Below are 16,495 nucleotides of genomic sequence, written 5' to 3'. Positions count from 1 at the left end.
CTCCCGGGTTCACTTCTTCAGTCCCCACCACCAAGACCACCTTACACAGTGCTCCCAGCTTCATTTCTTCGATCACCTGCACCGAGACCACCTCACACAGTCCTCCCCGCTTCACTTCTTCGATCACCAGGACCAAGACCACCTCACACCATCCTCCCACCTTCACTTCTTCAATCACCACCACTGAGAGCTCCTCACACAGTATTCCTGGATTCTCTTCTTCGATTGCCACCATTGAGACCACATCAACCAGTCCTCCCAGATTCATCTCTGCGATCACCACCACCGAGACCGCCTCGCACAGTACCCTTGGCTTAAATTCTTCGATCGCCAACACCGAGACCACCTCACACAGTACTCCCGTCTTCAATCCTATGAATGCCACCTCTGAGACCACCTCACACAGTACTCCCAGCTTGACATCTCTGATCACCACCACAGAGACCACCTCACACAGTACTCCCGGCTTATGTTCTTTGATCACCACCACTGAGACCACATCCCACAGTCCTCCCAGCTTCACTTCTTCAATCACTAGTACCGAGACCACCTCACAGAGTACTCCCAGCTTCACTTCTTCCATCTCCACCACCGAGAGCACCTCACACAGTACTGCCAGGTTCACTTCTGCAATCACCAGCACCAAGACCACCTCACACAGTACTCCCAGCTTGACTTCTGTCATTGCCACCACCAAGACCACCTCACACAGTACCCTCAGCTTAAGTTCTTCAATCACCACCACCAAGACAACCTCACACAGTACTTCCGGCTTCACTTCTTCGAACGCCACCACTGAGACCACCTCACACAGTACTCCTGGCTTCAGTTCTTTGATTGACACCACGGGGACCACCTCACACAGTACTCTCAGCTTCACTTCTTTGATCACCACCACGGAGACCCCCTTAGACAGTACTGCCGTCTTCACTTCTTCTATCACCACCTCCGAGACAACCTCACACAGTACTGCTGGCTTCACTTCTTCAATGGCCACCACCAAGACCACATCACACAGTACTCCTGACTTCACTTCTTCGATCGCCTCAACCAAAACCACCTCACATAGTACTCCCAGCTTCACTTCTTCAATCACCACCACTGTCTCCATATCACACAGTACTCCCAGCATCACTACGTCAATCGCCACCACTGAGATCATCTCACACAGCACTCCCAGCTATGCTTCTTCACCCACCGAGACACCTTCACACACTACTCCCAGCTTCACTTCTTCGATCACCACCACCGAGAACATATCACACAGTACTCCTAGCTTGACTTCTGTGGTCACCACCACTGAGACCAGGTCACACAGTCCTCCCAGCTTCACTTCTTCAATCATCACCACAGAGATCACCTCACACAGTACTCCCAGCTTCACTTCTTCAATCGCCACCATAGAGACCACCTCACACAGTCCTCCAGGTTTCACTTCTTTGATCCCCACCACCAAGACCACCTTACACAGTCCTCCCAGCTTCACTTCTTCAATCACTACCACAAAGACCACCTCACACAGTACTTCCAGCTTGACTTCTTCAATGCCCACCACCAAGACCACCTCACACAGTCCTCCCAGCTTCAATTATTTGATCACAACCACCAAGACCCCCTCACAAAGTACTCCCAGCTTCATTTCTTCGATCACCAGCACGGAGACCATCTCACACAGTACTCCCAGCTTGAATTCTTTGATCACTGCCACCGAGATCATATCACATACTATGCCCAGCTTCACTTCTTTGATCACAAGCACCAAGACTGCATCCCACAGTACTCCCAGCTTCACTTCTTTGATCACCACCATCGAGACCACATCCCACAGTACTCCCAGCTTGACTTCTTCAATCATTACAACCGGGACCACCTCACAGAGTACTCCCAGCTTCACTTCTTTAATCACCACCACTGAGTCCACATCCCACAGTACTACCAGCTTCACTTCTTCAATCACCACCACTGAGACCACCTCACACAGTATGCCCAGCTTCACTTCTTCGATCGCCGCCACTGAGACCCCCTCAGACAGTACTCCAGTTTTCACTTCTATTGCCACCTCCGAGACAACCTCACACAGTACTGCCGGCTTCACTTCTTTGATCAGCACCACCAAGACCACCTCACACAGTACTCCCATGTTCACTTCTTCTGTCGCCACCACGGAGACCACCTCCCACAGTACTCCCAGCTTCACTTCTTCAGTCACCACCACTGAGATTATCTCACACAGTACTCCCACCTTCACTTCTTCGATCACCACCACTGAGATCATCTCACATAGTACTCCCAGCTACACTTCTTCGATCATCACCACCAAGACGCCCTCACACAGTACTCCCAGCTTCCCTTCTTCAATCACGACCACTGAGACCATATCACACAGTACTCCCAGCTTGACTTCCACGATCACCACCACTGAGACCATGTCACACAGTATTCCAGGCTTCACTTCTTCGATCACCACCACCGAGACCACCTCACACCTTCCTCCCAGGTTCACTTCTTCAATCCCCATCACTGAGACCACCTCATATAGTGCTCCCAGCTTCACTTCTGTGATCGCCAGCACCGAGACCACCTCACACAGTACTCCCAGCTTCACTTCTCCCGTTGCCACCACCAAGAACATCTCACACTGTACTCCCGGCTTCAGTTCTTCAATCGGCACCACCGAGACCACCTCACGCAGTACTCCCAGCTTCACTTTTTCGATCACCACCACCGAGACCACCTCACCCCATACTCCCGGCTTCACGTCTTCAATCACCACCACTGAGACAATCCCACAGAGTACTCCCACCTTCACTTCTTTGATCACCACCAGCGAGATGACATCCCACAGTACTCCCAGCTTGACTTTTTCAATCACCAGCACCAAAAGCACATCCTACAGTCCTCCCAGCTTCACTTCTTCAATCACCAGCACAGAGAGCACCTCACACAGTACTCCCCCCTTCACTTCTTCAATCACCACTAATGAGACCACCTCACACAGTACTCCCAGCTTCACTACTTCAATCACCAAAACCAAGACCACATCCCACAGTACTCCCAGTTTCACTTCTTCAAACAGCGTCACTGATTCCAGGTCACATAGTACTCCCCCCTTCACTTCTTCAGTCACCACCCCCGAAATGACCTCACACAATACTCCCAGCTTCATGTCTTCAATCATCACCACTGAGACCACCTCACATAGTACTCCCAGCTTCACTTCTTCAACCATCTACTCCACAGTCAGCTCATCCACAACTGCCATCACCTCACCTTTCACTACCTCAGAGACTGGGGTGACTTCCACACCTTCATCCCCATCTTCTCTGAGTACAGACATCCCGACCACATCCCTAAGAACTCTCACCCCGTTATCTTTGCGCACCAGCACTTCATTGACTACAACCACAGACCTTCCCTCTATACCCACTGATATCAGTAGCTTACCAACCCCAATACACATCATTTCATCTTCTTCCTCCATCCAAAGTACAGAAACCTCATCCCTTGTGGGCACCACCTCTCCCACCATGTCCACTGTGAGAGCGACCCTCAGAAGTACTGAGAACACCCCAATAAGTTCCTTTAGCACAAGTATTGTTGTTACACCTGAAACCCCAACAACACAGGCCCCTCCTGTACTGATGTCTGCCACTGGGACCCAAACATCCCCTGTACCTACTACTGTCACCTTTGGAAGTATGGATTCCTCTATGTCCACTCTTCATACTCTTACTCCATCAACAGCCTTGAGCAAGATCATGTCAACATCACAGTTTCCTATTCCTAGCACACATTCCTCCACCCTTCAAACAACTCCTTCAATCCCCTCTTTGCAAACTTCACTCACATCTACAAGTGAGTTCACTACAGAATCTTTCACTAGGGGAAGTACGTCTACAAATGCAATCTTGACTTCTTTTAGTACCATCATCTTGTCCTCAACACCCACTATTATCATGTCCTCTTCTCCGTCTTCTGCCAGCATAACTCCAGTGTTCGCTACTACCATTCATTCTGTTCCTTCTTCACCATACGTTTTCAGTACAGAAAATGTGGGCTCCGCTTCTATCACAGCCTTTCCTAGTCTCTCTTCCTCTGCAACTACCAGCACTTCTCCAACCAGCTCCTCTCTGACCACAGGTCTCACTGAAATAACCCCCTTTTCTTATATTTCCCTTCCCTCCCCCACACCCTGTCCAGGAACTATAACAATTACCATAGTCCCTGCCTCTCCCACTGATCCATGTGTTGAAATGGATCCCAGCACTGAAGCTACTTCTCCTCCCACCACCCCATTAACAGTCTTTCCCTTTACTACTGAAATGGTCACCTGTCCTAGCTCCATCAGTATGCAAACTACTCTTGCTACACATATGGACACTTCTTCTATGACGCCAGAAAGTGAGTCCAGCATCATAACTAATGCTTCCAGTTCCACTGGCACTGGGACTGTACCCACAAACACAGTTTTCACAAGTACTCGACTGCCCACCAGTGAGACCTGGCTGAGCAACAGCTCTGTGATCCCCCCACCTCTTCCTGGCGTCTCTACCATCCCTCTCACCATGAAACCAAGCAGTAGCCTCCCGACCATCCTGAGGACTTCAAGCAAGTCAACACACCCCTCCCCACCCACCGCCAGGACTTCAGAGACATCAGTGGCCACTACCCAGACTCCTACCACCCTTACAACGCGCAGGACAACTCCCATCACTTCTTGGATGACCACACAGTCCACGTTGACCACCACTGCAGGTTGGACCTTCTGCCTCTCTGTTCCCCTCCTTCCTCCCCTGCAAAATTCCTGTGTCACTGAGGTCAGGCTTTATCCTGAACTTCCCTTTCTTCCTGTGTTTTCCAGGCACCTGTGACAATGGTGGCACCTGGGAACAGGGCCAGTGTGCTTGCCTTCCGGGGTTTTCTGGGGACCGCTGTCAGCTCCAGACCAGATGCCAGAACGGGGGTCAGTGGGATGGCCTCAAGTGCCAGTGCCCTGGCACCTTCTATGGTTCCAGTTGTGAGTTTGCTGTGGAACAGGTGGATCTAGGTGAGTCGCCAGAGCTATGCCTTCTGCACTTCCTCCCAGAGGGTGTCACTAACTCTCCCCAGACTTATCCCTCTGTGGGGCCATGCCTTTTTGCCCGGTCCTTCCCTCCCTGCCATCTCTCCCACGCCCTCTGCTGCCCTGTGTCATGCTCCTCTCTGTCCTCACCCTTAGGAGGTGGCTGGGACCACCCTCCCTCCTGGGCCCATCTCCTGACTTGGGCTGCTTGGAGCTGTATCAGTTTCCAACTGCTGCCGGGCCAACAAACACAAACCTGGCTGCTGGAACAACACGACATTATCATGTCAGAATTCTGTAGATTAGAAGTCTGATGTGGGTGTCACTGAGCTGAAATCAAGGTGTCACCAGGGCTGTGTTGTCTTTCAGCAGCTCCAGGGAAGAATCCATTTTTTTGCCCTTTGCAGCTTCTGGAGCCTCCCACATTGCGTGTGCCAGGGCCCCTGGCTCCATCTTCCAAGCCAGCAAGGCTGCATCTCTCTGTGTCTTTCTCCCATAGCCTCATCTCCCTCTGATGAACTCTGGCCTCCTTGATTGCTTCTTCCACTGTTAAGGACCCTTGTGATGACTTTGCCTCCTCCCCAAATAGTCTATGTTAATTTTCTCAAGATCAGCTGATTATGCCGGGCGGGGTGCCTCACACCTGTAATCCCAGCACTTTGGGAGCCCGAGGTGGGAGGATCACCTGAGGTCAGGAGTTCAAGACTAGCCTGGCCAACATGGTGAAACTGTCTCTACTATAAATACAAAAATTAGTTGGGCATGGTGGCAGATGCCTGTAATCCTCACTACTCAGGAGGCTGAGGCAGGAAAATCGCTTGAATCCAGGAGGTGGATATTGCAGTAAGCCGAGATTTAGCCACTGCACACTAGTGTAGATGACAGAGGGAGAGCGAGACTCTGTCTCAAAAGAAAAAAAAAAATCAGCTGATTGTCTTATAATCCCTGCACTTTGGAAGGCCGAGGAGGGAGAATTGCTTGAGGCGAGGAGTTCAGGACCAGCCTGGGTAACACAGCAAGACCCTCATCTCTACAAAAAATTTTAAAAAATTGTCTGGGCTTGGTGGCTCATGCCTGTGGTCCCAGTTATTTGGGAGGCTGAGGTGGGAGGATCACTTGAGCCTGGGAGGTCAAGGCTGCAGGGAACTATGATCCCACTATTGTACTCTAGCCTGGATGACAGAATGAGACCCTATCTCAACAATAAAAAAAAAAGTTAAGCTGATTAGCAATCTAATTCAATCTGCACCCTTGATCCTCCCTTGCCATGTAGTATAGCATAGTCACAGTTCTGGGGATTAGGACATGGACATCCACCCACTATGGGGGCAGCCAGGAGGGACCACAGGCTGACTGCTGTCTTCCTGCCTGCTTTCACTCATCTCCACACAATTCCTTCCTTCCTTCCTTCTTCTTCTCTCTCTTCTTTTCTTTTTTTTCTTTCCTTCCTTCCTTCCTTCTCTCTCTCTTTCTTTCTTTCTCTCATCTTCACACAATGCTTTCTCCCTTTCTTTCTCTTTCTCTCTCTCTCTTTCTTTTTCATTTTCTTGAGAGAGAGTCTCTCTCTGTGGCCCAGGCTGGAGTGCAGTGATGCAATCTCGGCTCACTACAACCTCCGCCTCCTGGGTTCAAGCCATTCTTCTGCCTCAGCCTCCCAAGGCACTATGCTGCCTGGAATTCCTACATCTGTTCCTGCCTCTGGGCATCAGTCCTCAGGGATCTTGGAGGGGAGCAGCAGGAGGAGCCTGTGGGTTGGGGTGGTGGTGTCGGTGGCTTCAGACAAAAGCAGACAGAGAAGTGACTGGGGACATGCATGCTCTGTGCAGATGTAGTGGAGACCGAGGTGGGCATGGAAGTGTCTGTGGATCAGCAGTTCTCGCCGGACCTCAATGACAACACTTCCCAGGCCTACAGGGATTTCAACAAGACCTTCTGGAATCAGGTAAAGGGCAAAGAGAGGGGATTTTTTTTTTTTTTTTGAGGTGGAGTCTCGCACTCTCATCCTGGCTGGAGTGCAATGGTGCGATCTTGGGTCACTGCAACCTCTGCCTCCCGGGTTCACATGATTCTCTTGCCTCAGCCTCCCAAGTAGCTGGGATTACAGGTGCACACCATGACACCCGGCTAATGTTTTGTGTTTTTAGTAGAGACGGGTTTTCACTATGTTGGCCAGACTGGTCTCGAACTACTGACTTTGTGATCCGCCTGCCTCATCCTCCCAAAGTGTTGGGATTACAGGCGTGAGCCATGGCACCCAGCCGGGGAGGGGAATTGAAGGGTCTTCCTTGGAGCTGGGGTTGGGCGTCTGGGTCCCCTCAGGTCTGCAGGTTCAGACGTGAGCCCAGGGATCCTTGGTGTTTCAGATGCAGAAGATTTTTGCAGACATGCAGGGCTTCACTTTCAAGGGTGTGGAGATCCTGTCCCTGAGGTAGGAGACCCATCTGGGGATGCGGAGGCAGTGTTGGGTGGGGGAAATGTGTGCACACAAAAAACCCATTCCTTTCTTCTGTAATCATCAGATTTTATAAAGAGAGGGGTGGAGGGGGTACATAAGGAATCACTCCCTGGGTATTTTTTTGGATCGTTTTCTGGGGCCATTTATCTGGAGGAGGGGTGGCACCTCTCTTCTTCAGCACACTGGAAGGAGAGAAGTTGCAGGGACATGTGGGAAGGTGGTGCCTGGATTGGTGACTTCGTCCCCCTCTGGCTGGCCCCTGCTCTACTGAGTGGGTCAGCATTAGAGAGAGAAAGAGAGAGAGGGAGAGAACGCACGTCCAGGGGTGCCCGGTGGATGATGGCTTGATGCAACAAGAAGAGAACGTCAGGCCAGATGTGGTGGCTTACACTTGCAATCCTAGCACTTTGGGAAGGTTAGGCGGGTGGATCACCTGAAACCAGTTCAAGACCAGCCTGGGCAACATAGTGAGAATCCATCCCTACAACAATAAAAATAGTAATAATAATAATAATAATAATAAAATGATTAGCCAGGCTTGGTAGTGCGCACCTGTAGTCCCGGATACTTGGGAGGCTGAGGAGAAAGGATCACTTCAGCCCAGGAGTTGGAGGCTGCAGTGAGCTCTAATGATACCACTGCACTCCAGCCTGGGTGACAGAGCAAGACTTTGTCTCTATAAAACACACAGAGAGAGGAAGTCAATCATGTCAGTCATTCATTGTCCTGCCTTCCCAGGCAGACCAAGTCAGGAATGCTGGCAGCCCCTTCTGAAAAGGATGCACGTGGCATCCCAACTCATGACCTCTGCTCCCTTCCCCCTTCTGGTGCACTTTGGGGTGCTTCTGGAGGTGCCCCTCCAAGGACCCATATGTTCTTGGCTGGGGCACTCTCTAAGGCCATGGACCCCTCAGGAATGGCAGCATCGTGGTGGACTACCTGGTCCTGCTGGAGATGCCCTTCAGTCCCCAGCTGGAGAGCGAGTATGAGCAGGTGAAGACCACGCTGAAGGAGGGGCTCCAGAACACCAGCCAGGATGCGAACAGCTGCCAGGACTCCCAGAGTGAGCCCGGGCTGGAGGGAGGGGCCAGGGCCTGAGGTGTCACCCCAGCCCACTCCAGCTCAGCCAGGGGGTCACTGGACTCAGGTGCCAGCCCTGTGGTACCTCTGGCAGGTTGGGAGAACTGGAGTAAGTCCACACACAATGCCATCAAGAGTGGGGCTAGGGAGGGTCTCCCCAGGACCTGGGTACTGGGGAAGAGACCCCCTGATCGTCAGGCTCAGCATTTCCCGATGGCTGAAGACCTCGCATTATTGAGGGGAGATAAGGGAGAGAACAGGAGTCTTCCCCTGTGGCCGTTCCACACTCCCCCAGACGGAGAGAGCCCTCACTGCTCTCCCTGTGCCTATCCTGCTTCCTGGCCCTAACCCCTTGACCTGCCCCGCCCATTCCATCTGTGCCTGTGTTTCCGCAGCCCTGTGTTTTAAGCCTGACTCCATCAAGGTGAACAACAACAGCAAGACAGAGCTGACCCCGGAAGGTGAGGGTGGGGTAAAGGGCTGAGTGGTCTCCCATGGCCATGACCCCTGCCACCAGGGACATTTGCCCATTGAAGCCTGTGGGCAGGGAGAGACCTTTGGGGGAGGCAAGTCATGTGGCCTAGGGAGGCTCTTCCTGGCGCTGGTTAGTGGCTTCCACCTGAGGACAGCAGGGGCCACGAGGAGAGGGTGAGGGTGCTGGGGGTGGCCTCCCCTCATCGAATCCCAGGGTCTACCCCACAGCATCCCACCTCGGAAATGGAATCCTCCTCACGCATATTCAGAGGCACCATTATCAGGCCCCTGAATAGAATGGATGAGGTCCTTGTCTCTGTGCATCCCCCTCCCCAACCCCCAGCCATCTGCCGCCGCGCCGCTCCCACGGGCTATGAGGAGTTCTACTTCCCTCTGGTGGAGGCCACCCGGCTCCGCTGTGTCACCAAATGCACGTCGGGCGTGGACAACGCCATCGACTGTCACCAGGGCCAGTGCGTTCTGGAGACGAGCGGTCCCGCGTGTCGGTAAGGCCCCGCTCACCATCAGCATCAGTCGAGCCCCGCCCACTCATTCTAGGATGAAGCCTAGCCTCATGCGCCGCCCCGGCTCTGCCCCCAGGCCCTACAGTGGAGCCTCGTCCCCAGAGTCCCGCTCCAATCCCATCCCCGTTGCCCTACAGTGGAGCCCTGCCCTGGAGCTCTGCTCCGTCGCCCTAAGGTGTAGCCCCGCCTCCTTGATGGGGTTAAGTCCAATCCCCTGGTTCTGGGATAGACCCCGCCCACTCATTCTAGGGTGGGGCCCCGCCCCTTCGTTCTAGGGCTGAACCTTGCCCCCTTCTTCTGGGGTGGAGCCCTGCCCCCTTGTTCTAGGGTGGAGCCCCGCCCCCTCCTTCTAGGGTGAAGCCCTGCCCACTTGATCTAAGGTGGAATCCCGCCCCCTCACCTAGAGTAGAGCCCCGCCCCCTCGGTCTAGGGTGGAGACCCGTCAGCTTGTTCTACGGTGGATTCCGGCCGCCTGTCTAGGGTGGAACCCCCCAGCTTGCCCTAGGGTGGAACCCCCCGCTGCCCTAGGCTGGAGCCCCGCCCCCTCACCCGCCCCCGCGGGGCCCAGGTGCACGCGTGGACCCCGAGCCCGGAGGTGAAGAGGGTCTGACCCTGCGATCTCCCGCAGCTGCTACTCCACCGACACGCACTGGTTCTCTGGCCCGCGCTGCGAGGTGGCCGTCCACTGGAGGGCGCTGGTCGGGGGCCTGACGGCCGGCGCCGCGCTGCTGGTGCTGCTGCTGCTGGCGCTGGGCGTCCGGGCGGTGCGCTCCGGATGGTGGGGCGGCCAGCGCCGAGGCCGGTGAGCGTGCGGGGGGCGGGGCCGGGGGGCGAGGGCGGCCAAGGGGTCCCAGGCCGGCTCTGTCTGACCGCGCGGCGGCCCCACCTAGGTCCTGGGACCAGGACAGGAAATGGTTCGAGACCTGCGATGAGGAAGTCGTGGGCACTTTTTCAAGCTGGGGTTTCGAGGACGACGGAACAGGTGAGTCCTGCCTCCTGGGGAAGCAGGCAGAGGCTTTCCTGGGCACCACTGCGAGGACAGACGCCCTCCCTGCCTTCCTCGCATTTACTCTGTCCCCCTCTCCCTTCCGTCCCCTCCCTCTCCCCTTCTCTTTCTCCGCTCCTCTCTCTCTCTAGACAAGTATACAAATTTCCATGTGGCCTTGGAGAACGTGGACACCACTATGAAGGTGAGGGGCTAAAGAGGGGGACCCCAAGGAATTCTCCCAGCCTCCATTCCAGAATCCCTCCCCGGCCCCCACCAGGGCGGGGAGGGGGCTGGGCTCGGATCAGCAGTGACCTCCCTGTCAGCCCAAACCAGTGGCTCCGCGTTCCCGTCCCTCACTGTGACTCTGACAGGTGCACATCAAGAGACCCGAGAAGACCTCGTCCTCAGTGTGAGCCCTGCGGGGCCCCTTCACCACCCCCTCCGCCCTGCCCCGGACACAAGGGTCTGCATTGCGTCCATTTCAAGAGGTGGCCCCAGGACGCGGGCAGCCCAGGCTCCTGCTGTTCTTGGGCAAGATGAAACTGTTCCCCCAAATCCCATCCTTCTCTTTCCAACTTGGCTGAAACCCACCTGGAGACGCAGTTCACGTCCAGGCTCTTCCACTGTGGAATCTTGGGCAAGTCAGTAACGAGCCTCAGTTTCCTCACCTGCAAAACGGGTACAGCATTCCTGTATGATATCTCACGCCGTTGTTGTGAAAACCACATAGACTTGGTCAATTCTCGGTCCTACTCTGCCCTCCCGTCTCAGCCCTCGTGTTGCCATTTCCTCTCTGGGATCCTCCAATCCTCACGTCCTTCACCTGGTCTCTGGCCCTGGTGCTTATTTTCTCTCAATTCCCTACTGCCTGTTTCTTACTTTGAACCTGGAGGCAGCCTGCAGCCCCATCCCATCTCCTGCCCTCTCCTGATCTAACTCCCTGCTGCATCTCTTGCTCTCATTCCTTAGACCTCCTCCCCTTTTGACCCCGTTCCTTCATCCATCCTGCCCCCCAGTCCCCCAGCCCTAAATCCTCCCTCCTCTCCTCACATCCTGGTCCCTAGCAAGGTATAGATAGCCTCTGTGTCTTAGGATACCCCAGGTGCTGTTCTCCCCGTCACCCCGTCGCCCAGTTCCCCGTTTCTCTTGCTCTCATTCCTTGTATGTTCTCCCCTTCTGAGCCCGTCCATTCATCAGTTCTGCCCCCGACTCCCCCAGCCCTAAATATCCCAGCTCCTAATCCCCCCCTCACCCCGTTGCCCAATTCCCCATTTCTCTTGCTCTCATTCCTTGTATCTTCTCCCCTTCTGAGCCTGTCCATTCATCGGTGGTTCTGCCCCTACTCCCCCAGCCCTAAATACCCCAGCTGCTGTTCCTCCCCATCACCCAGCCACCGGATTCTCCATTCACCCCTTTCTCTCACCCCTGGAGCCCCGTGGGTGGGGGCAGGGCATGAGTTCCCCAGTCCCCAAGGAAAGGCAGCCCCCTCAGTCTCCCTCCTCCTCATTCCTTTCCATCTCCCTCCCCTCTGCCTTTTAAACCCATCCCCTCCGATTCCCCTCCTACCCCCCCCCCCTGGTGTCAACTCGATTCCTGCGGTAACTCTGAGCCCTGAAATCCTCAGTCTCCTTGGCGGGGAAGATCGGCTTTGGGAACAGGAAGTCGGCACATCTCCAGGTCTCCATGTGCACAATATAGAGTTTATTGTAAAAAGCAGCAGCTCTCTGTCTCCTTTTTACCCCCTCAGTGGTCTCCACTTGGTTGGAGAACAGGGATTTCCAGAGGTGGCGCTGTAGGAGGATCCTGGGAGCACCCGTGTCTCCCAGGGAGGAAGGAGGAAGGTCTGTGGGCAGCCCTTGGGGGCCACGACATTCCTCATAGAAAACACAGAGGTTGGGGAGGCACCCATTTTGTTGGAGAGTGACTCGGGGCAGGGGCCCCTTGGTCTTTGTCATCTGTGCTCTCCCCACCCCCACCACTGCCCTGACCTTGACACTGGGGGCTTAGGGAGCAATTAGACCTCTGGTGTTGGGTCAGGGAGTTGGGTGGCCCAGCGGCTAGGGCTGCCTGGTCCAGCCACCTTTTGCAAGGATGGGTAAAGCTGAGCCTCCCCAAAGATCTTGATCCCCCACAAGGCCCCCAAACCCTGATAGCAAACTCACACAGCAGAGCCTGTCTATGCTGGCGCCGGGCCCTTCTGTTCCTGCTGTTGTGGGCAGTCAGGCCTGCCTGAGGAGTCGAGGGTGATCAGAAATAATGTGTCCCCTTGGGTCTTTTGGTGTGGGCTTGGGAGAGGCCCCTGTGATCTTTGCCCTGGGCAGGGATCGGCCATGGCATTTCGTCACCTCTGTGTCTGGCCAGGGGTGGGGACCAGGACCATAAAGTCTGAGGTGTGAGTGGGCACCCCGCCCAGGAGAAGGGCTGGGAACTGGGGACCCCAGGGAAAGCCCTGGACATTTGGAAAGGACCATGTTGAGGTGGGGGATGGGGAGGGATGGCTGGAAGAGAGAGGGGCTTCTCGGGGGTGGGAGTGGAGAATACTTCACTTGGTCTGGCCTACTGCCAGCTGCCCCTTCCACCGTTCTGAACTTCTCCCTCCATGGTCACCTGCTCCCCGGCGCTTCTTGGCCCCCACCTCTTGTCACCAGTGGTGTGCTCACACCTCTAGCCTCCGTCCCTCCCTCCTGCACTGCCCCACCCCCAGTGGCTCTGACTTCCGCTGAAAGAGAGGGACCCTGGCTGAGGGCGGTCACTGCTCCAGGACTTATAAGGGAGGAGGGTGGACAGGCTGCAGTTTGTCCAACTCCCCGTGGTCACCACGTGCCACCGACCCAACAGCATCACCTCACCTCTACCCTGGGACAGGTACTGTCCAGGCACTTTGCCCTGCTTCAGGGCAACGTTCTCTGGGGTCTTTTTTATAGCTGATCCCTTCCTGGGAAGCTTTCATTTCTTGGTCCCTCCTGACGAGGGAAGACGGGCAGCCAGGGGCCCGTTCCCCGGGAGATGCTGGTGATCTGGATTCTGACGCTGGCTCTCCGGCTCTGCGTGTCCGTTAATACAGCGACACCAGGTGAGTGCTCCTGGGCTGATGCTCCAGGTCCAGTGCTCCTGGGTGGTTATAGTACACGCCCCTGCCTCAGGCAGCAGGGCTGCAGGTGGCCTCCTCCCCTTTGCATGGCAAGGGGCTGCCACAGGGCTGGAGACCCATGCTGTGACCTCATCTTGCTTTGGGGGTGCTGAAGAGGTCACTGTGGAGACCTGTGGGTGCCTGTGGTTGTGCAGGGGATGGTCTGCACACAGCTCCTGGCTGAGGGGCGGCTGAAATCCACAGCTTCTGCTCTCCAGGCTCCCCCTGGGAGGATGAAGGGGCTTTTGTCTCATAGACAGTCATGTCTGCCTGCCCTCATCCTGGGGGCTTTATCTGCTGGAGGGATGGGTCTTTCCAAACCTCACGGAGGCACTGCACATGCTGCTAGCCCTGGTCGGGAGAGAGGGAGTCCAGAGGGGTGTGTGACAGTATCATCTCTTGACTTGGAGTAGCCTCGGGTGCAGCCGGGGAATCCCCACCAGTTAAATGGCTGACGGGGCCAGGCGTGGTGGCTCATGCTTGTAATCCCAGCACTTTGGGAGGCCAAGGTGGGTGGATCACCTGAGGTTGGGAGTTCACGTCCAGCCTGGCTAACATGGTGAAACCCCGTCTCTACTAAAAATACAAAAATTAACCAGGCATGGTGGCGCGCACCTCTAATCCCAGCTACTTGGGAGGCTGAGGCAGGAGAATCACTGGAACCTGGTAGGTGGAGTTTGCAGTGAGGCAAGATTGTGGCACTGCACTCCAGCCTGGGCGATAAGAGCAAAACACTGCCAAAAAAAAAAAAAAAGAGAGAGAGAAAGAAAGAGAGAAAGAAAGAAGGAAGGAAAGAACGAAAAGAAAGGAAGAAAGAAAGAAAAGGAAAAAAGAAAAAATGGCTGCCAGTTGCAGTGTCTCGCCTGCAATCCTAGCACTTTGGGATGCCAAGGCAGGCAGATCACGAGGTCAGGAAATTGAGACCATCCTGGCCAACATGGTGAAACCCCAACTCCACCAAAAATATAAAAATTAGCTGGGCATGGTGGCACACGCCTGTAGTCCCAGCTACTCAGGAGGCTGAGGAAGGAGAATCACTTGAACCCTGGAGGCAGAGGTTGCAATGAGCCGAGATTGCACTGCTGCACTCCAGCCTGGCAACAGAGCGAGACTCTCTGAAAAAAACACAAACAAACAAAAAAAGAAAAAAAAAACAACAAAAAAACCGTGACTGAGGAGCTGTAGGAGGAGACAGAGGCTCGGGGGTCCTTGCTCAGCCTGGTCGTGGCTGTGTCTGAGAGATGCCTCTGACCCGCTGATTTCCCTCATACAGAACAGACTTTCTGATTCCTTTCTGGCAGGGGTGGACAGGGATGAGGAGAGGCGAGAGAGGGAGACCTTGAGTTGAAGGCTGTGGGGTGGGCAGAAGGGGTGGTGAGGGGGCAGGGGAGCTGGGGTGGGGGTCTCTGGAGCCCTGCAGGACACCTTCGAGGTAACCCACCAGGGAAGTTCCACCATCCTCCCAGCCAGGGACTCAGGCCCTCCGAGGCTGCCTCTGCCAGCCAAGCCTTGACAGATGAGACCTCCTTTACCCCACCCGGACATGTTGGGAGAGAGATACAGGCAAGGAGGAGCTGATGGGAGAGTTTCAAGGGCTGGAGTGACGAACTCTGTGGATTTGGGGACATTATGAGAGTTTATTAATAACACATAGATTCCCTTTAAGTTCACATACAGAAGTGGGAAACTGTGGGCCTGGATGGGTCTTAGGAGGGTTCCTCCCCATCCCTGCTCCCAAGGCCTGGCCCAGCAGATCTCTGTAGTCAGATTATTCAAGGAGAGGGTGATGGAGGTGATGACAGCGATGATGAAGGCCCCAAGAGTTAGCAGGTGGCATTGCCTCTGTGTACCCAGCCATGTGTTAGAGACGGCCCCCAAGCAACCAAAAGCCCCCGTCCCTCAGGTGCTTATAATTGTGTGTCAAAGATAACACAGGTGAATCCCTTAGTGTGCAAAACAGTCAGAAAAACATCTATCTATGGCCAGTGCAGAGAGCAGGAGGGAGTGAGGCCAGGCAAGTAGGGCCACTCCGGAGGGCTCCGGAAGATCTGATTAGATCCAGAGACTCCCTGCCCTCCTCTTGCAGAGGGCTCTGCTGTTCACAAAGCCATTTCCCAGCAGGTAGCTCATATGATTCTCATAAGGAGATCTGTGTAAGGAAGTCGGGGCAGATGAGGATATGTAGAGACTCAGAGAGAGGATGAGTGATTTGCCTGGGTCCACACAGCAAATAATGAACACGGCCACCACTTGACAGTGGATTTGTGCCCTGCGCCTCTCCTACCCTAGAGGACCCAGTTCTCTCCACCAGCGCTCCTCCACCCCTCTAGAGGAACCCAGTTCTCCGCAAATCATCCCCTGCTCTGGGAATGGATTCTGGGTCCTTGGGGAGCAGCTCAGATGTCAGATCAGAGACGATCAGTGGCATCTGTAGCTTTTTTTTTTTTTTTTGAGACAGTCTCCTCTGTCACCCAGGCTGGAGTGCAGTGACATGATCTCCACTCACTGCAACCTCTGTCTCCAGGGTTCAAGAGATTCTCCTGCCTCAGCCTTTGGAGTAGCTGGGACTACAGGTGTGCGCCAACATGCTCAGCTAATTTTTTTGTGTGTTTTTGGTAGAACAGGGTTTCACTATGTTGGCCAGGCTGGTCTTGAGCTCCTGGCCTCAAGTAATCTGCTCAGCTCGAACTCCCAAAGTGCTGGAATGACAGGTGTGAGCCACCGCATCTGGCCCAGCATCTGTAGCTTTTCTTCCTATTCTCTGCACGCTTTTCTGGGTACT

At 54.7% G+C, this 16,495-nt stretch overlaps 1 protein-coding gene across 1 annotated transcript; it reads left to right on the top strand.

Moving 5' to 3' along the window:
• The first annotated feature begins 1,727 nt into the window (after positions 1 to 1,727).
• LOC129523908 (mucin-3A-like) lies at positions 1,728 to 12,359 on the top strand. The gene is made up of 12 exons (XM_055347866.1): positions 1,728 to 2,497; positions 2,906 to 4,755; positions 4,862 to 5,047; positions 6,889 to 7,004; positions 7,426 to 7,490; positions 8,432 to 8,580; positions 8,993 to 9,058; positions 9,415 to 9,577; positions 10,224 to 10,397; positions 10,486 to 10,577; positions 10,733 to 10,785; positions 10,955 to 12,359. The coding sequence occupies exons 1-12, from the start codon at positions 1,728 to 1,730 to the stop codon at positions 10,994 to 10,996; spliced, it is 3,726 nt and encodes a 1,241-aa protein (XP_055203841.1). The 3' UTR covers positions 10,997 to 12,359.
• Positions 12,360 to 16,495: the final 4,136 nt, after the last annotated feature.

The sequence above is a fragment of the Gorilla gorilla genome, chromosome 6, assembly GCF_029281585.2.
Source record: "Gorilla gorilla gorilla isolate KB3781 chromosome 6, NHGRI_mGorGor1-v2.1_pri, whole genome shotgun sequence".
In the NCBI taxonomy this organism is placed as follows: domain Eukaryota; kingdom Metazoa; phylum Chordata; class Mammalia; order Primates; family Hominidae; genus Gorilla; species Gorilla gorilla.
The sequence above is the reverse complement of the archived record's forward strand: the minus strand, read 5'-3'. Positions and strand labels throughout refer to the sequence as shown.